Genomic DNA, 26,145 nt, shown 5'->3' with positions numbered 1-26,145 from the left:
CCCTTCGCATTGGGTTCTGCAATTGCACCTTTGTCCTTGGTTTGTGTCCATCTCCCATACAGACTTCCATTATTCTCCTCCAGTTACCCTATTAATCAACTTGAGACTTTACTGGCCTTGTTTATTCCTGTAATTAGAATTAAGGCACATAATTACGACATAGCATCCCGCATCTACAATTTTCCTCATAGTATTCCAGCACTAGAGTTGATCAAGTATCCGATCGAGAAAGCAAGACTCAAGACCATGTGCGCAATGATTGGGGTATCTGATGGGGATTCTTGGATATGAATTGAGTTTAGAGGGGCATTGAGTATGGGTTTCTCATTCTCTCCGCTAATGAATGAAGTGATACTTGAATTGCTGACAATAGTGAAGACATTGAGATAATTTATAAGCCAAAAAACTCCTTGAGAGAATAGTTACTAGGCTTTCGTTGGTCACAGCACGCCTCGGCCCCATAACATGTCAAATATTTATCGGAGCAATGACGACAATAATTTTTGTTGTGTGTTCAACTCCAGCACTCACTTACGCAAAGGTTTGCACATAAAATGATCATGGCCAGCATCTCCACAGACCTGCTTAGTTCTCAACATTGACCTCAACCCACAAGAATCCTTCAAAGCGCTAGCCGCTGTCTTCATGGTAAGGTATTTCTTTGCGGCCGCAGGACTAGCTGTAGTGGGAATTCCGATTAAGAGTAAGTATTTGTACACCAAACCCATCTCTTGCCTATAGCTCACAAGCAAGCAATTAACCACTAAGCTCCTAGATCTTGGACTAGGCTGGCTTTTCTCTATCTTTGTAGGAACCTATGCGGCGTGTATGGTGTTAAGGTAGATGGGAGATGCGGTGGGCATAGAAGTGGAGGGTAGAGAATAAGAAGATATTAAGACAACAGAATACAGAAACAGCGTCAGAAGAGAATCTGGAATCAGAAAGAAAAGAGCGTGGGACTGAGAGTGTGGAAATAGGTGTTGCTAGGCGAGACTCTGTGATGATAGACGATGTCAAGAGCTTTCTGTTTCCATATATTTAAACGGTGTTGGATTACTTGTCTTCTCGGGGTTATTTGAACTTGATAGTGATGAAAATTTCTTTGCTGGACTTCAACTATAAATTTGTCATGATATTTTGTAGAACGGGGGAAGTAAGCCTAGGTAGCTTGAGCACTATGACCCATGCAGCAAATTGGTGTCCAAGTATGCATTTTGGGGTTGGTTCATCCAAATAATGATGATTTGATAATATTGACGGATGGTACGAGGATCCTGATATGTGGCTGAGAGCATATAGAGATGAACTAGGTAAGATGGAAACATTGCAATAAGCAATTGCATACAATACCAATCGAGCCTCTGATGAACGAACAATATAGAATGTAAAAAGTATTGATGATTGCCGATTACCGAGTTAAAAATGTAAGATTACATTGCTTCCAAAATGGGTGTTTCGGATGAGGCACAGGAGGCGAGGTATTATTGAAGTTTGCTGCTTGTTGGAAAACGACGCTGTGCACCGTACCATGCCGAGGGTATGCAACGTTAATGATCGGGAGTTGGAGGCTTGGAATTTCTGAGACAAACAGAAATCTGTCGAACTATAATTTGTACGTTGTACAAATGTAGCTACTGATTCTGGTCGTGATGTAGATGGGTACTTGTCAAATAGGTAAATGCATTCTCTGAATCTCCCAGCCGAAAAGGATGAGTTTGATTTGAATTCACGGAGATGAGGATGAGCCTCCATAGACTCATAGAATTCCATTCCTTAACTTACGGTGAGAAATTTGCGATGAACAAACACCGTAAATTATGTATGACAGTGAAGGATTAATTAATTCTACTGAACCCCGGATATCTCTAACTCAGGTGCTTACGACAAGCTTCGAAAGAGGCGAAGACGTGCTATGAATAGCGTAAATCCTGTACTACATCATAAGGTTACACTGACCTTATGATACGTAGCGGCGATGTGACGATATTGATGATGCTGATGTTTCTGGGAAATTATGATGACTTAAATGATTCCGGGAAAATTGAAGGGTGCATGGCAAGTTGCAAAGGAATGGATGTCTAGGAGATTGATCTATACAGCATAACAGTATTGGGCCGCAGTGTGAGCAAGCCCCAATTTGATGGTAAGAGAGTTCCTTGACCTGCCTTGTATGGTAATAAACGTCTAAAGTGTGGAGAAAACACGTAGAAATGGTACTTCCCATATAATTTGATGAGCTGTGATACACATAGGGAGACGGAACGGGAAGGATGTGAATGTACGATTTGTCGAGCTCAGATGGTGAGGATGTTTGATGTTTTATGTATGTGAAGTACTACGCGTTATTGGCAAAAAGGAGGAGGTAGTTAGGTTGGGTAGTTGACAGTATAAACTCGTGGACGTTCTATGAGGCAATTGTCTACTAGGTTGATAGGGTGACATGGATAGATAGATAGATAGAGGGTGCGCACGGTGTTTTGTTTGTGTGGTGGTTGACAAGATCTTCTGGGTCTCATCGATGGATATCAGGTTTCATGCATCTATAGTGGGGGCTCATCTACATGCAAGAAATACATGAGCAAACACAAAAACGACTCGTGTAGTAGATGCGAATCTGTTGGCGTTGAGGGATAGGCTTACGTGGTAAACACCAGATGAAAATATCAAGGGCAAATCCGAAATGTTTGATCTTTGATGTTTCCATCAGATCTTGGTGTTTCAGAAGAACGTGACGTTTTCCTTGGATGTTTGGATGTCTGGTACCTTGAGAGTCTGATTGGAGCATGAAGAACGGGATGAAGGGAAGGATCCTGGAAGTATAACTTCTTCGGTAGTTTTTCCCGTCGTTCATTCCCTACATGAGAGCAAGTCGATATATTCTTTTGCCTAGGAAAGAATTGAGGGAGGAATAGAATCATAGATCCTGAGTAGACATACGAATTTACACCGAGTCATATATGTAGATCGAATGATCACAAATCACTCACATGTTCGACGACCCCCCCTTTTCTATAGTAAACTTCCATATTCGCGATAAGATGTACATGGGAACAATACTCTCTTGCAGCATCTTTTTGTTGGTGATCATTCCACTCTTAGCCTTGCATATATTTGATTTTCCTTAAGCAATCCGAGCACGATTAAAAGTTTCGCTTAATCCCGACCAGAAAATATCTTGGCAGCTTACAAAGTTTAATTGGTCTACTCCTTCAGGAACCATCACAACCTCAAACACTCTTGTCAAGCATCCGATTTTTGACATGAATAAAGAGTCCTTACTGGCTGCGCCATGCATCTCCCCATTCCCCTGTCGCAACAATGTTTCTCGAATCTTGAGCTAAATCCCACACTTCAGATCAAATCATCCCAGCGGATCCTGGTTTACCTGGGGAGAGGGAATCTTGCTCGCTATGAGAGTGGTCCATCGAGTGTGTTCCATGCCAATCTTCATCGTCCACTGAATCCTCCATCTGTTTCTCACTCGCACACACATGTCTTTTTCGCTCACACCACTACATTCTACCCCTCTCTGCTCCTATAAATTTCCAGGATGGCCTGGTACATTGACCACCTAGTTCTCGAAGCTTACCCCCTGCTATGAAGTCTACAGGGCATTGACTATCTACGGAAACGCCATGAAAGAGCTGGACTGTTTGGGACAAAGAGCTTTAGAGACATAGGAGGAGAATCCTTCATATACGTGCTTTTCTTATAATATCTCTTACCCTCTTTCTTCAGTCGGAGAGCTTTCACGTCGCTTTGTCAATTTCAAATTTTCAATATCACCGTCACTCCTTACGCGGTGTATTTTTGTTCTATTTCTGTCATCTTTGTTCTTATATTCCTTATCTCACCTTTGTCAATTGTGTGATAATTTCCATCTATTCACTAAAGACTTTGTTGATCAGCGACCCTGCTTTATACAGTCATTGTCGAGTCACAATAAACGACAGGAGCTATTGTCTTTGTGCTTCACAATAAAACAAAACAAGAACAATTGCAATATAAATCCAAGGGGTTTAGTTATAATTCGTGATATCTGTTTGAGTCAGAAGCATTCCCAGAAACCACATTCAGATATTCTACAAACAACTTCAATACTTTCATTCACAATTCCACAAATTTGATCTTTCAAGATTTTTGGAACAACCAAACGAAGTACATTCAATCTTTACAACTACAATTATGCCTTCAACTCAAGTCTTCAGTCGCATCGGTGCTGCGTTGCTTCTCGCTGCCGGCAGCGTGAATGCCGCATATACTCTTGCCGATTCATATGACCACACGAACTTTTTCTCGGAGTTCAGCTTCTTTTCTGGCGCTGACCCAACCAACGGTCTGGTCACATATCAGAGCGCTTCTGCTGCCAACAAAACTGCACTTGCTGGGTATACCAACAACGCTGGTGTCAATTCTGTTTATCTCGGAGTAGATCACACTACCTCACTCTCAGGAACTACCGGAAGGGCTTCAACTCGTGTTAGCTCGAAAAAGGCATACACACATGGACTATTCATCGCTGATGTTGCCCATATGCCAGAAGGATGCGGAACTTGGCCTGCTCTATGGAGCTTCGGGCCCTCGTGGCCTGCAAATGGAGAAATCGACGTGATCGAAGGAGTCAATGCTGGAACGACAAATCAAATGACTCTTCATACCTCGCAAGGGTGTGTCATGAGCAATAGCGGATCTGATGCTGGAACAACTCTTGTTGGTTCAGACTGCAACGCAGGAGGCGGAAATACAGGTTGTGGCCAGACAGTTAAAAACACAGCAACCTATGGTCCAGCCTTTAACGCAGCAGGAGGTGGGGTCTATGCTTGGGAATGGACATCATCCTACATTGCCATCTACTTCTTCTCCCGTACAGCTATTCCAGCAAATATTCAATCTGGTAAGCCAGATCCCGCCGCTTGGGGAACGCCGATTGCCAAATTCTCTGGCAGTGGTTGCAACATCGACAGTCACTTCAAATCACACAACATTATCCTCGACACCACGTTCTGCGGAGATTGGGCTGGGCAAGTTTGGTCAAGTGGTGGCTGCGCAGCTAGCACTAAAGCTGCCACCTGCAATGCTTATGTTTCTTCTAATCCAACTGCATTTAACAATGCTTACTGGATCATCAACTCAATCAAGGTCTTCTCAAGCTAAGCTGCCAAGGAGGAAATCACTCCTATGACATCCCGGTCATAGATGAATTGATATCTCGAGGATGCTCTTTTTCTAATTCAATATCTTCTTTCTTTTTACTTCTTCACTTTTTCACTTTAACACTTTGATACTTGTCCCTTCTACACTTCACACTTTGTTTTCATGAATATACCATGTACTTTAGCTCGCATCGATAGATTCTCTGGCGTTTAGCAAGGAAATACCACAATTTCATTTGCACCTTTGGCAGTTTTGGCAATCACATGTATGAGGCGTAAGGGCGTTTTGGCTTAGAAGTACCCGTGGGATTGATAAATGGTTTACCTAAGATACCTATTGAAATTGGAGGATTCCTGTTTTATATACATGCATGGTAGAATATATATACCACTATCAACACAATGCCATTTACCCAGTAATTATTCCCTCGTGATATTCCGTGATATGTGATTATGAAAACCTAAATACAGATCAATACTATTACTCGCCAAACTAGAAAGAACAAGAAATAGATGATTAGGTATGTAAACAATCTAACATGTATGATTTTCTTCCTCCATGTTCATGGAGGTGCCAAGCTTTTCCATCCAAAAAGGCACAGAGCAGAAATGTACAGGGTAGAATTAGACTGTGATCCAAGCTCTAGGCCTTCAAGCATCAAATATTTAGCGAAGATCGTCACTAATAAACATCACTGGATCCTTGACCGTAAAGCTTCACTCCAGTATTTATTTTCCCTGTGTGTACGAAGTAAACAACAATCTTTACTTCACCTCACGCCAACCACACTCATTCGAATTATAGATACTTCGCCGGTTGCAGCTTGTAGAATTTCTCGGGAGTTATCATAATGCATCCGTCCAGACAAGCTTACGTGGAGGAGGCCAAAGAAGTAAGTCATACCCCTCCAACCTACACTCGTGCATACAAACGAACATCAGAAAGATGAACAAATACACCTTCACAAACAGAAGCTAATTTTCATTCCTCTTCACGTAGGATACAGGTATAGATCTTGCAGATGTCCCTCTCGACCGCGACTATGATATGCCATCCGCAACCGCTGGCATTGCTCCCGAACGTGCCAGCGCAATTCTTTCTCAATTCGATCGCAAACGTCGCGCAGCCGCTATAGCGGTCCCCACCGATGATGGACGCGTGCGCGCACGACTTAGAGAAATGGGCGAGCCTATCACATTATTTGGGGAAGGACCAGGTGATAGAAGAGATCGATTACGACAGCTGTTGACGATTGAGAGTGAGATGAAGGCGGAAGAAGATGGTGCGGATGAAGATGGTGACGTGGAGATGGGGGAAGGGGGCAAGGATGAGGAAGCCGAAGAAGAATTCTATACTAGGGGGACGAAGGAGTTACTAGATGCGAGGATAGAGATTGCGAAGTTTTCGTTGCCGAGGGCGAAGAAGAGGATGGAGATTCAGAAGATCGAGAAGGACATTCCATTGAGGACTCATATTAAGTTCAGACAAGGAGTGAAGGAGAAACTCAGGGACTTCGAGCTCCAGGGTAGTCAAATGGCGGCCGAGAGACCAGTTAGTATTGTGAGAATTTCGCCAAATGGAGAATTGGTCGCGGCTGGCAATTGGGGAGGTGGAATCAAGCTACTTGGAATACCGGATCTAGAGATTAAAAAGTCACTAAGGGGCCATACAGATAGGGTGGGCGGAGTTTCTTGGGCACCAGGTGCCACGATAGAAGGATCGAATGTTTCCCCCGGAAGCGTTAACTTGGCATCAGGAGGAGCAGAAGGAAAAGTCCATTTATGGAATCTGGAGCAAGATACACCTGTTTCAACACTTGCGGGACACAATCAGAGAGTTTGCCGAGTGGAATTCCACCCATCGGGGAAATATGTTGCATCTGCATCCGAGGACACGACATGGAGACTATGGGACGTCGAAACCACTACGGAACTTTTACTTCAAGAAGGACATTCAAGAGGTGTTTTCTGTCTCAGTTTCAACGGCGATGGATCACTTCTAGCAAGCGCAGGAATGGATAGTATTGGACGTATCTGGGATCTCCGAACAGGTCGTACAGTTATGATCTTAGATGGACATATCAAACCCATCTACGCGCTCGACTGGTCTACCGATGGCCATCGTGTTCTATCTGGATCTGGTGACGGTTGGGTCAAATGCTGGGATGTGAGGAAAGTCGCCAGTACCGGTGCCGTGGGTGCACATCGTAGTGTAGTTTCTGATTTGAGATGGTTCAAAGGCATGGATGCAGAATCGTTGCCCGAGAAAGATGAAAAGGGAGTAGGGAAACCAAGGAAAGCGGGAACATTCTTTGTCTCCAGTGGTTTTGATAAGGACGTTAAAATCTTTTCGGCAGACGATTGGGCGCTGGTACAAAGTTTGAGTGGACATACAGGAAATGTGCATAGTTGTGACGTAGGTGCAGATGGCAAATGGATCGTTAGTGGAGGATATGATAGAACGGTGAAGTTATGGGGAAGAAACAACGGAGAGGGTGTTTAAACGGCTATTTCGTCAAGTACGAAGGCGTTGGGAGACAAAAGTACAAGATTCTTTTTACACATTCAACTTGTTAGACTGGCTAAGGATTAGCTTCTTGCATACAAGAACGGCGCATCGGTGGATTGCTTAAAGCTGTAAGAGAAATAGCATAAGGCGTTTTGATTTGGATACCCGGAATATGCATGTATGTATACGGAGAGAAAATAAACATTGGAAGAGCGTCATGGAAGCTGTGAAACTGAAAATGCTCGATATGTCCAAATATGCTCGGGCTTGGCATTGGGATGACAATTAGTGTCTGGTCATGGATGGCTCTCTTGAATGTAATAGATATCCATCTTCCCAGTCACTACACCTTCAGGCATTCTCATATATCAAAATTCTGCTCCATTGAAATCTAATACCATATGCCTACACCCCCATCAATATAGAGGAAAGTGAATAGCATGAAGATATATATTATCTGATGTCTTCACAAAGAATATTCCTCAGATGCTGAACCAGTTCATAGAGGTGCCATGACCATCAACGCTGCAAGAATTATTATTTCACTATGGCCACTACACATCGCTAAGTTCCTTCATTATGATCAATCCCATCTGATATCATCTAGACGAACTGAGTATGATCACTCCCTGAACCCTTTTCAAGCCACTTTGAATAGAGACAATAGCGACAACATTTTGCAGTGAAAACATACCTCACACCCTTCTCACCCGGAATTTGAACACTCTATCTCTTATACATAGGTAGTTATACAACTATTAAAACTCATGCAGTATTCACGCGCATAAGATGGTACAACAAATAGCAAAAAAAAAAAAACATATCAATGCTCATGATATATGTATGTGATAAAGTACAGAAAAAAGCCCAGATAACCCATATTATATGCAAATCATTATCATTGCAAGATTGCCAACCTTCCGACTCCAGATCAAAATGGGTATCGATCGCATCGCTCATTCCATCGAATCATTCCCATCGAAACGGACAATCCTACCTCGAGTTTACCCCTCGATAAATCGAATCTGGAGCTTACCCGCACCGCAAACTTGCTTGAATTTCCATAATGCGCCCTATTTCCCTCCCGGCAGTACCAAATCCCAATAAATATTTTCCCATGCGAACAAAAGTTTCAGCTCCCTTCCATCCTCAAGCATCCCAAACAAAGTACCTCTCCCTCAGTTCCTCTCTCCACACAGCACCTGCTACAAACCATCCCTCTGTGCTTCATTCCCTTCTCTCCCCAGCCCTCCTTCCCTCCAACTTCTTCTCCCATCTCCGTGTTCCCCCACCCTCCAAGACACTCCCTGATACACACCCAACAAGCTCTCTTCCCGCACCCTTCACAATTCGCAAACGCATCCAATTCCTTCTTCACAGTCGGTTTGCGTCGACATATATGACAAGCTCGTAAATCCATCCCAGATCCACTTTTCTCTTTCTCTTTCGTTTGTTCGATCCTGGGCTCAGGTTCTGAGGGTGGATATTCGACTCGCACCCGTTTGTTCAGACTCATTTTTGACCGGGGAATTAGGTGTCTGCGTTCAGATTCGTGGTGCATGGCGTGTGGGTAGAGATTGTGTGGATGTGGATGTGGATGAATGTGTGAATGTCTAGGACTATTTCAATGGTCAGCTAACGGCTCACAACTCCCCTCTTTCTATTGCATTTGGTCTTTTAGAGATTCAAAGAACGACCCAAACTCAATACACAAATAAGTAGCACATACCTATTAATCTTCATCTGCACCTCCTCCTCCCTCACATCCGCAAAATTCGCAACATCCCTCCGTCTCTTCAACAGATTCACAGCTCCATTTGTACTCATGTGGAAATCCATAGATGTGATATCCCAATCTTCTTGTGCTATCGAAGGCATATTGTTGCTCTCCTCGAACCTCAAACTCTGCTTCGCTCGAGTCTTTATACAATCCCTCGAAGATTCTCGAATCGCAAATGACAATCGCCAGTCGTTATCAATAAATAAATCCAGGCGGCAAGATCGCTTGCTGTGCAGATAGTAAAGGATAAAGAAAGGCAGAGTGAGATATGAAGAAGAAAGAAACTTAAAGATGGTGAGAGGGTATATTATAAGCTGAAGATATTGTAGGTAGATCGAGATCAAGGAATGGCTGTAGTTTGTGTAATGAAGGGTTGAGATGAGATCCAATTGTTGACAATCACAAGAGAGCTTCATCGGAATTTGATCGATACTCGCCGACCCGAATCGACAGGGATCACAATCTATATATTTTCACAATCGTATCATTTCAACTATCATAGGTAATGAATGTCTGATGCGGCTGTTCATATTTGGCAATTGATACATATATTAATTGTAGGAGTATTCCTGCATAATTCCTAACTTATTCTGATCTATTATCTACTCTGCATCTGTAATGTAGTAGTTATTCAATATTCGTAACCCATGCCACTAAATTGTGTCTTCTTTCCTTTCCTTTTCCCTGTTTTTCCTATGCCTATGTCCATAATATCATAAAAATGCGCCATCATTTTCTTCTCTTTCTTCACGTTCTTGAAGTACTGATGACCTCCTGAAAGTTACTCCAAGCACAAGAACAGCCCCCTGTCCCTCCATCAAAGCCTCCAAGCGATGGATCACTAGTATTCAAGAAAACGCTCGGAGCTGGATTGATAATCTTGCCTCCAAATGCTCTATTCTCTCCATTGACCACTCCACTGGTCGATATAATCCCTTCTCTATCATTCATACTATAACAATACAACAGCTTTCTACTAGGATCTCCTCCATGTCGATCGGTGGTAATAGTGATCGGATAAGGAAATGATCCAGGCTGCGAGAAATCTTGCCCTGCAATAACAGTAGAGGCGCCAGTAGAACTAGTAGCATTGTTGAGTCTGGCAGTTCCATTCATTCTGGTCCACATCTGTACTAAGAAACGAGTTTCACCCCATGTGCAACGGAAATTGGCTTCCCCTTCAAGAGCCCCGCCATTCTGATCATCAGGAACTTCACCGTTGGAAGTATTGGTATCGTTGAGTAATGAGAGAGATTTGAGGAAGATAGTACGATTGAAGTAAGTATAGAATCCATAATGCTCACTAGGAAGTCCTCGATCATATAAACGAATTGGCTGTTGAATGGGGTATGGAAGAAGGTTGGCTGGAGCTGCAGTGCCATCAGGATTCAGACTTGGGGCCGGGATTCCAGTTGTGATATTCGGGAAGAGATCTGGATCGGTATTATTTGAATCTGCACGCTTCACACGGCTGTTGGTTGTTAAGGTAGTGTTTGTAGTGGATAAGAAAGATATATAGAAAGGTGTTGATTCTCCAGCTTTATTGGATGAAACTATCCCATCTGTGGTATCTCCCAAAAACGCTTCTTCAGCATATGATGGCGGTGAAGGCGAGGGATTGAAAGTAACGGTTTGACGTGCTCTCAATATCAAATCTCTGATGAATTTCCCAGCAGAGACGGGATTACCGACAAGACTGCGTGTAGGGAGATTTTTGTTTCCTGTGACATTTGCAAAGGTTGCATTTGCTGCACTGCTATTGTCCCATTGGATTTCCAAAAAGAAATTGGGCTGATTTGGTAGATTTGGTGCGACAGAAGCTTGTTGCTCTTTTGGTAAAGCACAACTCCATTGCGTAGCTGGGAATACGCAACCGGTATTCGTCACAATATTCACCGGAGCTGCTACCGTCGAGAGCCCAGCGTAAATAGGAGGGAAGCCAGTGAGATTCAACCATTGAGATGGCAGCACAACGTGTTTTGGTTTGCGAGTCAGCGTCGCAGCAAGTGCTACAATCGTGATGATCAACACAATCAATGCAATGGTTCCGCAGCAATACCATCTTCGTCTTTTTCGACCTTCGGGGCCTTGCCTACCCTTTTTAGGTATACATTTCTTGAACAATCCACCTAATTTGCTAGCCATGCTATCTTCATTTTCGTTTCTTTGACGTTTCGATTCTGATTTTTTGGCCGCTTTGAAAGCTGCTTTATCTGCCATTTGCTCAAGGTATTCTTCAGTCATAATCAAAATTGTTGGTGTTGTCTGCCTAGCAGGCCCAGGGTATGCAGTGCTCTGATTGGTTCTACCACGCGCAGGACTCAATGGAACCTCAGACAGCTGAATAGAGGCTTGTGAAGCCATCTTTCGTTCGCTTTCTGGGGATATGGGACCGGGGGAAGCAGGATATTGCAAGGTCGAAGCTGCTGCCGAAGCTTGAATCACCGCTGGTTCTGGTGCTTGTGCTGGCGCAGGTGCTGATTCGTGTGAGGAAGGAAAAAAGGCTCGATATTTTCTGACTTTCTTTGGTGATTCAGTGTAAGGTGGCGGCGGTGGTGGTTGGGTAGCGTTATTCACAACAAGTGTTCTCGATTTCAACCCTGGATCATTCAAGTCCGCGTCTTTAATCATTCTCGAGTCGTTATAACGATCAATGTTACTATTTTGGTACTGAATAAAGGGATTATTGCTTCCAAGTTCTTTTGTACTATCGTTTGAAGATAACAACGAATTATCTTTGTTGACCAAAATAGACTCTCTTTGCGATGAACTCGAAATACCCGAATGGTCATGAGACATTGTAGAATTTGCAAAATGCACAGAATCCGCAGTGGTAGTCACATCAATGGCGCTAGCCAATGACACATCTCCCACATCGCCAGAGGCTGAACGAACAAAGGGTAAAGTAGCTATCGACGGCTTCACCAGATGTCTCGTCTCTTTGTAGACTAGACCAGGGGAAACCTGTTTCTCTGATCTGAAACCTAAGGGAGTCACATCCCACCAAGCATCGGATGCATTGGAGTTTGATCTTTTAATAGAAAGAGGAGAAAAAAGCTGTTCCCACGACTTTCGCTCCACCTTTGATTCCTGAGCTTTGGCTGCTGCAATTGTTAAAACAGGTACTTCGGGGATATCCGAAATCTTCTTCTCTGGATATACTATTGTGTTTGACCGCGTCATAAATGGCGAAGTGATATAATTCCACCATCCAGAGCGAGTCCGTGCAGCAATGGTGTCAATACTTTCATGGTTGCTCACTTTCAGTTTATCTGGAACATTGACTGCACGGGCACTTCGCACAACAATTGGATGCTCATCCTCTTCATAGATAATACAAGACGATAGAACTCGGGTTGAATCTGGCTCGTCATCCCATTCAGTAGTGGCATCCGAGTCTGGAGAGAAGTAACTATGCTGGGCGGCTACTCTTCGCTTCTCCTCTTCGGCTAAAGCTGCTGGCATTTTCGGCAATGGTGGTGCCCCCTCTTTGAATGGGTCATTGGGGCTAGCTACTGAAAAGGATGTTGATAGAGTTCGTGCTCGTGAAACATTCGAAGCAGTACTGTACGGCGACCATGCAGAGATCTCATGGGCAGGCGTAATTATGATAGATGGCGTTACCAATTCTTTCCCTGTCGGTGTCTCGTGCCCGTAACTTCCCATCATTGTCGAAGCGATTGAAGTTGATGTTTGCGGGGTGGTCACATGATGAGCTAAACGTGCAGATGGGATCGATATGCCGATAACAATTGGTCGATCGTTGGGAGATAAGTCATCCTCTAGCTTCAGAGCTGCTGGTCTCAAAGATCCCCGTCGCTCTGCCAGCGGATAGACATTTGATGTTTCGTTCTGTACTGGTTCAGGAGCTTCGGTCTTAGTATCCTCAGCAGAGTTTTCAATGGCTTTGCTTTTCCTGTTCTCCAACGATTTCCACAAAGTTCCGTTTGGATGAGCAGAAACATTTTCGAGTTTCCTGAGGGTGACCAAATCAACAAAAACTCCATTAGATCGAGACTGTTGTGAAGATATTGCTTGAGGTTGAGGTCCATAATGTGTTGAAAAGGTTGTTTGGACTTTAAGGCGGAGATTTGCATGGATCTTGCGCTGTCTTCCCTTCGACTTCTCTCTTATAACTCTCGATATGGAGGATTTTCTCTCTCTACGGCTGACTGTGCGCGTCATGTTTCCTGTGCGGCTGGTAGTGATATTTCCCGAGGGTCTCGACTGTTGTAGCTCCTCCGATGAAGCGATAGAATATACATCTTCGTCTTTCCAAGAATCATCATCTTCGCTTTTCCCGTCGAATATGGTTTCAAAAGGATTTTCTGTAAGTACTGTGGAAGGATTGTTCGTAGATAGAGCTGGCGGTCTCTCAACAGGAGATTTAGATATGATCTTGTTTTTGGTATTCATGGCGAAATGGTTGCAAAATTTGTCAAAATTGTGGCGTGAAAATGGATTGAAAGTGTAGATAATGTAAAGTGTCTTGCTTTTTGTCCAGCGATGGTCGTTCTTGCTCTAGGTGGTATAGTTGCAAATAATCTCTTTGATTTGAGGAAGGTCGAAACGTCTATTAATTATACGTGAAAAAGGAAATGTCTAAGGTCCAGCCTCCTCATGGTCATAAATAAGAGATATTCTGAGGATTTCAAGGCCAACAATCAGATTCGGACAATAGGAAATTTTTGGACGATGGCTATTGAGGACTCAACAATAACAAAGAATGATAAACGAAAGTGAACGTCTCATAATCCAAACAGACAATAAGCAAGATAAGAAGCGAACGAATCTGTGACAATGTACAATAGAATTACACGTAAGAAAACGAATGTATGAGTAGGTAGGAGATAGAGGGATGAAAACACAATGAAACAAGATTGATGTGATGATACTTGCCATATGAAGTAGACCTACAAATTAGCCATGAAGCACGACCTACAATCTAGATTCCAGACTTGATATACCGAAAATAGCAAACTTTTCTTATTCGCTCACAATCGCCACAAGTCGTTACAAGTCATAATGGTAAAATCATGTATTGACCAGTCGATTGGAGATTGTGGTCTCTTGCTGTAACTTTACGCGCCGACAAGAAAAGTTTGATATGCAGTGATTGGCCGGCGCGTTAAATGAGAACCTATCCATGAATATTGCATGACGATAAATATCTGATCATTGTTACGCAAGAGAACGGTGTCTTCTATGATTGGAAATCATTATCGTGAATTCTCGCAGGGAGATGGATGGGCCTCGTTCATTGTTTGGAAGTTGTTGAAGAATGGTAAAAGAGGGGAGAAAAGATGGGGGAAAGGTGATGATCTACTTAGGCTATTACTAGCAATTGATGAGGTGCGAGTTTATCAGCTTTGATTGACATCACATGATAAAGCTAGGATTCAAAGTACCGAATCTACCACAACCACGCCGATACAAGGACAATGTTATTCTGCCACATATTCACGACGGTTTGTATTGAATCTATGCACCCCTTTGTGAGGAGGTTTTGATAATGAAACCCATGACGCTGCTCTGGCACCTACCTGACATGTATGTTGGCATCTAGTTTCCATATCCGAACCAGAGCAATTTTTCATCACAATACAAGGTACAAGAGCTTGCCCTCCATCTTTTGGGATAAATGGCTTTACCAAGGTTTCAAAGTTGTGTATATAAAGCAACGGGTCTCATAATGATGAAATGATGTCTCCTGTTGACAGCCGTTTAGTAGAACTTTGCAATTCATTCCTGTGGAATAGAAGTTCTCGGGTAATGTTATATAAAACATCAACGACGGGAGAAGTATGATTGGGGAGAATTTTACTGTGCTTTACCTTCTGAATATTTGGTACCTCACTATGTAAGTCTCAGAGCTGCGCTACCGGGCTCTTTTCCTCTGGGTATCACAAATCGCAATATCTCAGATTGAGAACTCGACATCATCTTGAGCGCTTAGCTCGTTCATCGTTCCCGAATGACACATAGAAGACGGGACTTTAACCCCAAGGTTTGAACCACGTTGAATTGTAGAATTATCATGTTATCAAGTTGATCTAGCATACCGAAGTTTCATTTTCAAACTACAATCCACCCTCTACCCCCACGCAAACACAATGATAACAAAAGGAAACATTGTTTTTGAACTAGCTATAGTCTGTCCAAATTGTTCCAACCGTCAAACACAATTCTTCAGCAACAATTCTCCAACAAGCTTGGTCTAATAAGCACGCTTGGGTACCGCTACCATGGACATCATCTGTGGTCCATTGTATGGAGGAGGTGGTACATCATATCGACTTCCAACCTTAAAGAAATTTCCAGGCGGCGTGTCAACTACAGAGCACAATCCTATTGTAGGCCAGAAATTGGCTCCATTAGATCGCCCATTCGACGCGAGAAGTTGTAGACAAGTCTCGAAATTATGAGTCATCAGTTCAGGGCCCTGTATGGCTCTGTATATGCCATAAGAAGTGGTGGTTAACCAAGGATGCGTGTATACCATCACTGAACGCTGACAGTAGATTCTGAAGTTTTGCCCATTGCGATTCACAACTTTCATGTTGGAAGCTGGACAAGAGATAGCGGGAGGGGGTGGTGGTGGCGTGACGCAGGAGGGGGTCGTGCCTGAATTGATGATGAAATGTGAGATTTGTGACTATAGAAAAAACAGTAGATGGGAAAGAGGCTTGAATAAGAGAACGGAAGACATACCATCCCATTTGAAATTCTTGCCTGGTGGGCAACAGCCTTGTTTCCCACTAGCAGACTTGACAGTGTTGGGTGGGAGACAGCAAGTTGTGACGCCAGTCTTAGCATGTGTAAATCTATGTTGCTTGTGTTAATTTCTCGCATTCTTTCTCACAAAACTATCTTGTAGGTTCCCCAGTCAAGAAAGAATTAGAATCTTACTCAGTTCCTAGACAGACTGTATTTGAAGTGTTAGATACATGAAGCTTGAGATAATAGGCGAAGATACATACCGCTTATAGCTGAGGTTTCGCATTCACCCTGGAAAATACCATTTGCATCATTTTTAGGGACGTAATCTGGTCCCGCGGTTCTCTTGCAAAAATCCTGAAATGGGATAAAGTCAGATAATCTTGTAGCTGTAGCACACATGCATAGATCGATACAGTCTGAAATAGAAAGGGCTAATGTACCTCAGGCGACTCCAGCTGAGCAACCACAAAACTTGCAATGGCAAAAACACCAAGTATTGAGAGGTTGAATGTTTTCATCGTGAAGTAGTAGACGAAGTTGAAAGAGGATAGAATCCAAATAAACCTGAAAGTTTAATCGGTCACCAAGGGGAAGGAGATGTAGAAGTATGCTTTCCTCCTAGTGTTCTATAGGTACAACGCAATTTGCTTGTTGTGATATGTATGTAGCACATGCCCCCATTTCTGCAATTTGCAGGAAGGAGCGGGGACCAGAATACCAAAGCCGTGATGAAGTGTCACCGCCTCCTCACTTGAAATGACTAGCATGACACATTTGATCGTTGACATGATTCAAACCCTCGCACAGTATGTAGGGAGATTCTATCGAATCCTTACCTCAGAAGCATTCCTATCGCAGTTTGAGAACCTCGCCGGACATAAGATTCATCTGTAAGCTACGCCAAACTGCACTTTACTGGCTTTCTAATGGAGCTGGTACTATTCTGAAATAGCTGCAATATGTTGCTCTGTCTTAGATACTGCTTTGGCGCAGTTATATTGTAGCTGAGATGCTGTTGTGGCAGCACACGTTGTTGAAATCAATAATTCAAAATACGTGGTACCAGGTGTATGGTGCAAGTATGAGGTAGTGTACTAGTGAACCTGTACAGAGAATGTCATGTATCATCTGTTGCACCGATACTTAGCACTTCGTGCTGATCCGGCGCGATCCTCGGAAACAGGTTGAGACACTAAAAATATCGTATATCTAGTGACAACTGTGTGACCCAAGTTGGAAGGTACAGAATACATGTGTAGCTGAACTTAAGAAATGAAACTACCGTATGCAGGTGCTTACGCGGAACTTGGAAGCGGAGCGTACTGTGAGGGATAATCATTGCATTAGTGTCCTCTCTCCGCGAGAATCGGAACGATCATAAGATGGCTGTTGTGATCGGTTTGAGTCATGCATATGCATGAAATTGACGTTTCTCCGAAAATCCCTACCTGCAGAAGAAATTTAGGTAAGGTTGGGAATGAGGCGGTTTCCCCGTTAGGGTGACGTTTTCTCTGCAAGCGAGATCTCATGACATCCATCTAACTTTCACCTCACCCCTTTGCGTAGGCGACAAAGCCCGATCGGAATTGTTTTACTGTAATGGTTTCAATCAAAATGATAAAATGAGTGTATCAACTTCGAAGCAATTGTCATTAAAATTCTAGCCTGAAGTGATACTAATCTCTCGTCTCCAAAAATACGACACCAACTGTCCCTATCAACCTAGCCTTCCCCACTCCCCGAAGAGCTTCTATGAGCCAAGATAATATCTTTTACTAAGTCCTCTTTGTAACAGGGACAGCACACAAGAAGCCACCTCCGGCAGGCGCTGATGCTGTTGGGGGACTCTGGTGTATAGAAGCCCAAACACAGTTGTCAGTGGGATTACCATCGTCATAGAAGTTGACACCTTGACAGAAAGGTGAGACTTTGGCAGCTAGATACCATAAATCAGTATTTTATCTCGCGGTCCAAAAAGATGACTTTATAACTCACAGCACTGCTCCATACACTCTTTCAAATCGTTTGCGCTCGAAACTCCCAAGTTTGGATTTGCAGATGTGTGGCCCAATGTACAATAAACCTTGTATTCAACTCCACCCACCGTAGTAGTCTTGCCTTCAGCAGCCGGGCATTTATCTGGAAAGGGGTCTGGTGTTGGGCACGATGGACATGGAGTTGTACCTGGGCACGGGCAGGGACAAACAGGCTCCTCGATAAGATGAGCACTATCAAAGGGATCAGCTGTTGCGGGTACATCGTTGTTGCCGTGAGTTCGTAGATAGCAGATTCCGGTAGCTTCTTTCCAAATTGCACGGACGCAGTTACTGATCCCAGAACAGCGGGTCATGCAATCGCTCAATGAAGTTGCGGGTCCTTCACCCAAGTCATTTGTTCCGTGATTAACAATAAGCTTGTTAGACATTGATCAAAGTTGAGGTGAGGGAATTTACTCACTCAAATTACAATATAGCTTGTATTTCTTGCCCCCAGCTGTAAATTCTTTTCCGTCGCCCTTGGGGCAGGAAGGTGTTGGGTTCTAAGACATTAGCTCTAGTCTAGAAACTTCCAAATCGTAATCCCCTAGAATGAGCACTTACTGGCTTGCAAGAACAATCACAGGTGAACACATCATCGTCATTTGCACAGCAGCTTCCAATCAAGGTGTTCGGATCGGCATGATAGAATTTACCCGGGGCGCAACAATCGCCTTTGTTCGTTTTGGCATCGAAAGAAAAGACACTTGGAGCAACGCAACATGCTCCTTCAGTCCTGATCACGGGATCAACGCTGAAAGTCCCCTACAATTTTTTCAATAAGCTTCATGTTTTATGAGACCAAAGTAGAAAGAAGCTTACCTTGTCTTTACCGCAGCATCCAGGTTGGTTTGTTTTTGGATCCTAGAGAGTTTAGAACGTGTAATCGCAATCGTACAGAGAGATCATCTCTTACGGTATATGGACCCCAATAACAGTTTGTAACTGGAGGAGCGACACATTGTCCAGTCGGTTCTGGATACTCAATAAGCACAAAACTAATAACTTATCTAGGGAGAACCTACTGCCAGCCGCATCGAACTTCATGGCTGCAAAGATTGTCAGAGAGAGCAAATTCAAGGTTATTTTATCAACTCACAAAATTGAGATCCGGCCTCTGTTATGAATTAGCATGTTAGTCCCTAGGAATGTTGAAGTGATGATCTTACTTTGTTTGCATACTGCATCCCATTTTGCCTTATCAGCTGGAGTTGGGTCGACGGCAAGGACTTGACCTGTTAGGACAGTAAGAGGAAGCAACAGCTTCGCTAAATTTTGAATCAACATGTTAAGATTGAATATTCAGTCCGCGATGTTAACAAACTGTTGACAGAATTGTTTGCAATTTTGAAAGAGAAAAAAATATGTCGAAGTAAACTCTCAAGAGACTGGTCATAGAGGGCTATACAAAAGAGCGATGGAAAAGAATATTGTCTCGTCAATTCTCTATCAAACGAGTATTTCGCAACGCAAGTCTCAAAGTCCAAATATGAACTGTATTATGGGCATGCTTGTGGAACATTGATTGGGATTGCATTTTGTAAAGCTCCGAGAGAACCTGGTTGTGCATGTGTGAAGACATGAAAGGGTGTTTGACAACATGATAGGCATGCACGTTTCTCCCAAAGTTGTTTGGATCGACACTCCGTGAAGGCGAGGGAGCCTGTGACGTGTTGACTTAGTATTGTTGAGAAGGTATGCACACGCTGTGTTGCTCCTTGCTTTAACTACTCGGTGATGTTCTAAACTGGGCCCTCATCAAAAATATCACATAGTATGTAGCCAAATATTGATTTTCATGTATGTATCTCAGTAGTACTGCAGTAGTACTGTCTGTACAATTTCGGTTGAAGAAATGCAGGTTACCCCCACCAACCTTGTTGTGTGATAGTAACTATTTGTTGCTAGCTGAATGTGTCTTGAAATAGTGGTGTCATAGATGAGCACAAGGATGCATGAACATATGTGGGGCTAATCTGGGGAACGAAACGTATTTACCTTAAAATAACCGAGTCAGTACTGAGACCCTTGCTCCATTTCAGCTGTCATCCGAACAACAAACACTCTTATTGTTTAAACTTCCATAAAGTCCAACCTTAAAGCTGAAGATCTGCTCTATAAGCTTGCGAGAGATATCCTCGCCTTCATCCTCTTACTATCCTTCTTGAGTCACATATCATCGACAACCATGATGGGCCTCACTAGAAGTACTCTAGTTGTGCTCTTTTCCCTTTTATTTCTATTCCAGCCATTTGTGAACGCTCAAAGTCAGGCTCAAGGACGGCCAGGTGCGGCAGCTCCTGCCCCAGCACCCGCGGCTGGTCGACCTGGTAGTGCACCTCCTCCTGATCAGGTGCCAATCCAGCCAGCGGCTTCAGGCCCCGCTCCTGCTGCTGGTAGACCCGGCGGTGCTTCAACTCCTCCTACGTCTTCGGACGCAGCTCCAGCAGCAGGAAGACCTGGCGCCTCAACTGCTCCTGTGGCTGGGGATCCTGCAGCGGGGAGACCCAAAGTCTATTCCTGTCCGGCAGATAACGGAGCAAGATATACAACGGCAAATGGAGTAACGTTTGAGTTGAAATGCGATCATGGTACCGCTGCTAAACCTCTTGACAATACGATCATAGCCACACAAAAGGCATGTGCAGATTATTGCTCAACCCTTCCAAATTGCCAGTCTGCCGATTGGAACATCAACACCAAATTGTGTGCAACAAAGCAGGAGGTATGTGCATTGCTTAATCTTTGAGTATGATTGCATTCCGCTAACTTTAGTAGTACATACCGGTGAGTAAAACTAAGCTGGAATAAGGATATTTATCTTTTACCTTATTTTTACTGACACGAAAAGACATTTCCCCTTCCAGGCACGCACACCTGGTTTCCTCTCGAAGAGCGTAACCAGCGTCCCGATACAGAGTACCGCACACCACCAGAATGTCCAGCACCCAAAGTAGCGCTCGCAGAAAGTGTGACCGCTAGCACAAGTTTCACAACTGATGGCGAATGTCCAACCAGTAAGCGCACACTCAATAGTACTGGAAGTATCTTATTCACTGACGATTTCAGATGAGGGAAAAATCTTTTTGACTCCTCAGGGCACGTACTTTCAGGTCAAGTGCAGCTTCGAGAATACAGCTGAAATTACGGTCTCTGGAAGCCGACCACTTCATGACTTCGCCGAATGCATGACTGCTTGTGCAGATATCCCCGAATGCAAGAGGTATGAAGAATAGTCTAAAAAAAGCCTTAGGACGAGACTGATTACAATAGTGTAACATTTGCTAATGGGAAGCCCGACTGGGAGTGTAAAATGTTTGAGGCTGGCGTTGAAGCTTTAACCGCAGATGCTACAAGTAATTAATCCATGTTGACTGGTTTGATTCGGTGGAAGCTGACTATTCTCCACAGACAAAAAAGCATCAGCAGTTGTCATTGATCCACCAACATCTGCAAAGCAAGACGACTTGACGTACCTCTGCTCAACAGAATGCCCAAATGCCGATGGACAAACGTGGGATTCCCCAACAGGACAAGTGAGTGTCTAATGAAATCAGGCGAAGTTTGAGACTGCAACTAACTATTTTCAGCGATTCCGTATGGACTGTTGCAAGCGCCATGGAACAATTCCTATCGGCGATACACAGGCAGGCTCCTTAGAGGAATGTATGAAGATTTGCGGATTCACATTGGCGTGTCAATCTGTCGATTTTCAAAAGGACACCGGAATGTGTTATTTTGGAAAACATTCGGGTGCGCCCACCATTGCTGCATCTGGATGGGCTTCTGCCTATGCAATTGGCTGCGCTGGTGCTTGCAAGAAAGAGGGACGTTGCGTTGCGTAGGAGCTTGAAATTGAATTTGAGATAGTGTTGTTTCCAAATGTCTACCATGATTTTGTTGTCACTGTTAAATGTAAAGAATGAAGAGAAATGGTTAGCTCAGATGAATTAGAAGTCTTGGATGTAGAAATTGAAGAAGTATAGGTCATCATCCCACAAGAGTATGGAGGCTTGGTGATTGTGTGTCACGTGTGATCATATGACGTGCATGTTAGTGGAAACAAGCTTGCTCCTTGGCATGTGGTCAGTGAGAGATCATTCTTGAGAAGCCTCTGTCCCCTCTTTTCGATTTTCGTATTTGAGTATCTGGTGGTAGTCTTCTTGACCTCCGATTTGCCCATCCAGCTGCGAATACGTTTGGGCAACTCTCTCGTATCAGGTACTCCGGAAGATAAGAAAGGATGGTGGATGTAATAGCAAGCTTACTAACACTCTGTCTGGTGCTTGAATCAGTATTTGCGACGGTGACGGTTACGGCGACAGTGGCATAGGCATCCTCGTATTAATCGCAGTTGCAGTATTCAGCTCGCCATCTCGACCGTATAGATTCTTCACCGTTGAGATGCCAGCATGTCCAGTTCCAAGACCCACTGAACTTGCGAGATATACACATTGCTTTGGAAATTAATGACGGCTGTCGTGGTGACTTTGTATCCAACTCCAAGACCTGCCTTGCCACTGTCAGACCTAGCATATATCATCGTCTTGCTGTTGTAGATGAGTAAAATGTTAAAAACAGCTGTAACGTTCAGCTCAAGATGTGAAAGATTTTATCATGGAAGATTTCATCACCTCATCACGTCTTCAGTAACAAGCATGAGCTAAGCCACTCACGTGCCACTCACTGTACTCCTATACGATGTACACACACCAAGTTTATCTGTTCGCCGATTGTGTATCCGATGTATGTTTCCATAATTTAAGGTATAATAACCTTTAAAGGGGAGGAATAAGGTTACCTACCGAAGATGCACCAGAGGAGACGATGAGATAGCCACACTCCCTCGAGACTCCTACACCAAGCCAATGGATAAGAAATTGCTATCGGATCCCCAGTTTACCCACCAGCAGCAGTCGAGATACAACAAGGCGTAATACTCCCTCGTGCACTAGATTCCTGGATTACCCCTATCAATGAAGCGTAATTACACAAGATAAATTAATTTCAGATTTTTGTTAATTTCGTTAATAAATGGAGAAAGAGAAAGGATTGGAATGGGAACAGAGGAACAACTGCATATAGGTACCCGGGTATATAGTATATAATTTAATTCATTCTGACTCTCCTTTCCTTCTTGCCATCTTGTCATCTTGAAGTCTTGAAGTCGTACTATACTCACAGTCATACTCACACATACATGTATATCGTATTCAGTTCTTCAACTTCTTACAGCTACTACCAACAAATCAAAAACGCCATTCAACAAAACGCTCAAGCCAATAGTTCTAAAAGCAGAAATAAATAAAAGAAAGTACCGGTAACTTACACCATCCATCCCTTATCTAATAAACACGAGAGAGAACGCCAAGAACCTCAGGACACTTTGCATTCAGCCAACGAATTCGTTCCATAGAGTGGTCGCGACTTGAATTTTTGGGAAAGCTCGAGTAAGGTGATAGGAACGAGCTAGTTATAGTGTCTCATTAAAATTTATTGTTTATTCATTTTTTTGACTTTCTTTGGTCATCTCGTCAAGCTGGCGTCCTCCGGTCTTTCTTCTTTGAAATCCTCCCACCAACATCATCGGAAACGGTCATCAATACACATAAAGACAGGAATCGAGCCTGACGAACGAACTTCCTCCCATTCCTCCACCCGGGTGTTATCACCTATACCTGGAACACCGATTGGTTCAATGTCACTATCGCGAAGTCCATCTCCAAGACCTGGAGGAGGATGGGCTAGTCCAGGCCTTTCAAGCCCTTATGCCAATGTCAGTGGAAGATCGAGTCCAAATAAAATGCAAAGGACAGGCGGAAATGGAGGTTCGGTAACTTGGGAGTCTGCGAGAGCAAAGAGCGAGGAAGTAAATGGTTACCCTTCATTTTCAACCAAAAACAATGGCTTCTTCAATCGGCACATCAGAAATATATCAAATAGTCTGCCGCATTTCCACATGGGAGGGGATGGCAGTTATGCGGAAAAAGAGAAATTGGGGCGCGGACGATGGTTAGGTTCTTCTAAGCTGGCACGTATAAGAAACGGTCTTGCGAGAGTCAGTAGCAAGATGAAGTTGCGATTTATGATTGTTTTGGGGTTTGTAATGATGATAATTCTTTTCTATTCTACACGTAAGTCAACTCATCGAGCAGGGGCAGCGAGAAATTCTGACCTCGAGATAGCTTTACATTACTGGTGGCGCCGAGCAACGCATTTTGGAGGGGGCAAAAAGTTCGTTATAATATTGGCAGCAAATCAAGGAGGTGGAGTTATGGAGTGGAAGGGACCAAGGGAGTGGGCGATCGAACGAGACAGTGTGAAAAACAAACGAAAATACGCAAACAAATGGGGATACGAATTGGAGATCGTAGACATGAGCACCAAGAAGAGATACGCACACGAATGGAGAGAGAGTTGGGAAAAGGTTGATACTATCCGGAATTCTCTGAGAAAATACCCTGAAGCTGAATGGTAATTTGGACCCTGATATGCAACAAATGGAGCTTAGAAGCTAACACTGCGCAGGTTTTGGTGGCTCGACCTCAATACCTTCATCATGGAACCTTCCTACTCCCTCCAATCCCACATCTTCAACAGCCTAACCAAAAATACCTACCGCGATATCAATGATTATAACCCACTGAACATAACACACCCTCTCGACTCTCCCTATCTGGATGCTGAATCTCGTAGCACAGTCGGAGACGGTCAAGCAAGCTCTATAAACCTTATAGTCCCACAAGATTGTTCCGGTTTCAATCTTGGTTCTTTCTTCGTCAAACGCAGCGCATGGACTGATCGCCTTCTCGACGTATGGTGGGACCCCGTCGGCTATGAACAAAAACACATGGAATGGGAACATAAAGAACAAGACGCGCTCGAATTCTTGTACATCAACCAACCTTGGATACGTCCTCATACCGCATTTATTCCACAGCGCAAAATCAATAGTTTCCCACCTGGAGCATGCTCCGATAACGGAAATGATACGCGCATTCATTATGATGAACATGATCGGGATTTCTTGGTTAATATGGCAGGTTGCGAGTGGGGTCGTGATTGTTGGGGTGAGATGTACAATTACAGGGAGTTGAGTAATTTCTTGAACAGAACATGGTGGGAGAGATTCAAGGAGGATCTGGTGATCAAGGCATGGCAAAAGATTATGGGAAAATCGAAGTCAAAGGATGCCGCGAATGGCAATTCATAAGATTAATGATCGAACTCAGATGGAAGGATAATCGACGGATGAATGAGTTTGAACGGGAACATCCCCATTACGGTTACGAAAACGAAAAGACAAAAATCACCCTTTCTCTGGATATACTATATTGTCTTTGCTTCATGAGGAGATGCAATTAACACCTTTAATGAGAGCTTTTGTAACGTGAGTACTGCTATGCGCCCGTCTGTGGCTAGCGAATTGGCGTCTGGGTATCTTTCTCTTCTATAGATTTTATTTGGGCATATGTTTGTCTGTCATTTTATTCTTCTTCTCTTCACCGGACTGTATGATTGTCTGTTGGAATTGTGAAAATTAGTGGGAATAGAAAAGTTTCTGTGTGTATGTTTTTAATAGAAACACAACGAATACTACCTACTTTTGTTGATGCTGATTATTATGACTTTATCTGTGGAAATATTGAGTTTAGTCCATATATGTGATGCTTGATATGTGCAGAAGTAATGAAAGGTTCTATATGCAAGCCTTTGTATTCTCGGATTGTGCACGTCGATGGTTCCTGAAATTGGTAATGTATTCGTCTGGGATGCTATGGAAATTTTTTGGATGTCTAGATATATAGAGATGCAGATGGTGTGCGCGCAAAGTTCTTTTTGTAAGGTAAGTGAGTGTCGTAGATCTACTTGATGTAGACCTGAAGGATTAAAGGACATTTTATATGAGCTTGGCTAGAGAAGCTTTATAGACTGTAGAGAAAAGAG

At 43.5% G+C, this 26,145-nt stretch overlaps 8 protein-coding genes across 8 annotated transcripts; 4 read left to right on the top strand and 4 right to left on the bottom strand.

The window, feature by feature from the left end:
* Positions 1-4,185: 4,185 nt before the first annotated feature.
* Bfra_002631 (putative endo beta- protein) lies at positions 4,186-5,154 on the top strand (the record flags this gene model as incomplete). Its single annotated transcript, XM_037333047.1, has 1 exon — positions 4,186-5,154. One exon carries the CDS (start codon positions 4,186-4,188, stop codon positions 5,152-5,154), a length of 969 nt encoding a protein of 322 aa, XP_037195175.1.
* An 850-nt stretch (positions 5,155-6,004) lies between these two features.
* Bfra_002630 (putative u4 u6 small nuclear ribonucleoprotein prp4 protein) lies at positions 6,005-7,656 on the top strand (the record flags this gene model as incomplete). The annotated part of the gene is made up of 2 exons (XM_037333046.1): positions 6,005-6,046; positions 6,154-7,656. The coding sequence occupies 2 exons, from the start codon at positions 6,005-6,007 to the stop codon at positions 7,654-7,656; spliced, it is 1,545 nt and encodes a 514-aa protein (XP_037195174.1).
* Positions 7,657-8,794: 1,138 nt separating this feature from the next.
* On the bottom strand, positions 8,795-9,540 carry Bfra_002629 (uncharacterized protein; the record flags this gene model as incomplete). The annotated part of the gene is made up of 2 exons (XM_037333045.1): positions 8,795-9,281; positions 9,392-9,540. 2 exons carry the CDS (start codon positions 9,538-9,540, stop codon positions 8,795-8,797), a joined length of 636 nt encoding a protein of 211 aa, XP_037195173.1.
* Positions 9,541-10,189: 649 nt separating this feature from the next.
* Bfra_002628 (putative glycoprotease family protein) lies at positions 10,190-13,858 on the bottom strand (the record flags this gene model as incomplete). The annotated part of the gene is made up of 1 exon (XM_037333044.1): positions 10,190-13,858. One exon carries the CDS (start codon positions 13,856-13,858, stop codon positions 10,190-10,192), a length of 3,669 nt encoding a protein of 1,222 aa, XP_037195172.1.
* A 1,801-nt stretch (positions 13,859-15,659) lies between these two features.
* Bfra_002627 (uncharacterized protein) lies at positions 15,660-16,680 on the bottom strand (the record flags this gene model as incomplete). The annotated part of the gene is made up of 5 exons (XM_037333043.1): positions 15,660-16,066; positions 16,154-16,266; positions 16,352-16,367; positions 16,423-16,516; positions 16,603-16,680. The coding sequence occupies 5 exons, from the start codon at positions 16,678-16,680 to the stop codon at positions 15,660-15,662; spliced, it is 708 nt and encodes a 235-aa protein (XP_037195171.1).
* Positions 16,681-17,937: 1,257 nt separating this feature from the next.
* Positions 17,938-19,485, bottom strand: Bfra_002626 (uncharacterized protein; the record flags this gene model as incomplete). The annotated part of the gene is made up of 7 exons (XM_037333042.1): positions 17,938-18,098; positions 18,158-18,538; positions 18,620-18,701; positions 18,763-18,963; positions 19,021-19,062; positions 19,115-19,173; positions 19,368-19,485. The coding sequence occupies 7 exons, from the start codon at positions 19,483-19,485 to the stop codon at positions 17,938-17,940; spliced, it is 1,044 nt and encodes a 347-aa protein (XP_037195170.1).
* Positions 19,486-20,389: 904 nt separating this feature from the next.
* On the top strand, positions 20,390-22,043 carry Bfra_002625 (putative pan domain containing protein; the record flags this gene model as incomplete). The annotated part of the gene is made up of 6 exons (XM_037333041.1): positions 20,390-20,923; positions 21,050-21,215; positions 21,268-21,421; positions 21,472-21,554; positions 21,610-21,734; positions 21,789-22,043. The coding sequence occupies 6 exons, from the start codon at positions 20,390-20,392 to the stop codon at positions 22,041-22,043; spliced, it is 1,317 nt and encodes a 438-aa protein (XP_037195169.1).
* Positions 22,044-23,896: 1,853 nt separating this feature from the next.
* Positions 23,897-25,411, top strand: Bfra_002624 (putative glycosyltransferase family 34 protein; the record flags this gene model as incomplete). Its single annotated transcript, XM_037333040.1, has 3 exons — positions 23,897-24,332; positions 24,384-24,672; positions 24,727-25,411. 3 exons carry the CDS (start codon positions 23,897-23,899, stop codon positions 25,409-25,411), a joined length of 1,410 nt encoding a protein of 469 aa, XP_037195168.1.
* Positions 25,412-26,145: the final 734 nt, after the last annotated feature.

This window comes from Botrytis fragariae (genome assembly GCF_013461495.1).
Source record: "Botrytis fragariae strain BVB16 chromosome Unknown tig00000012, whole genome shotgun sequence".
Classification (NCBI taxonomy): Eukaryota; Fungi; Ascomycota; class Leotiomycetes; order Helotiales; family Sclerotiniaceae; genus Botrytis; species Botrytis fragariae.
This window is presented reverse-complemented; position numbering and strand designations above follow the sequence as displayed.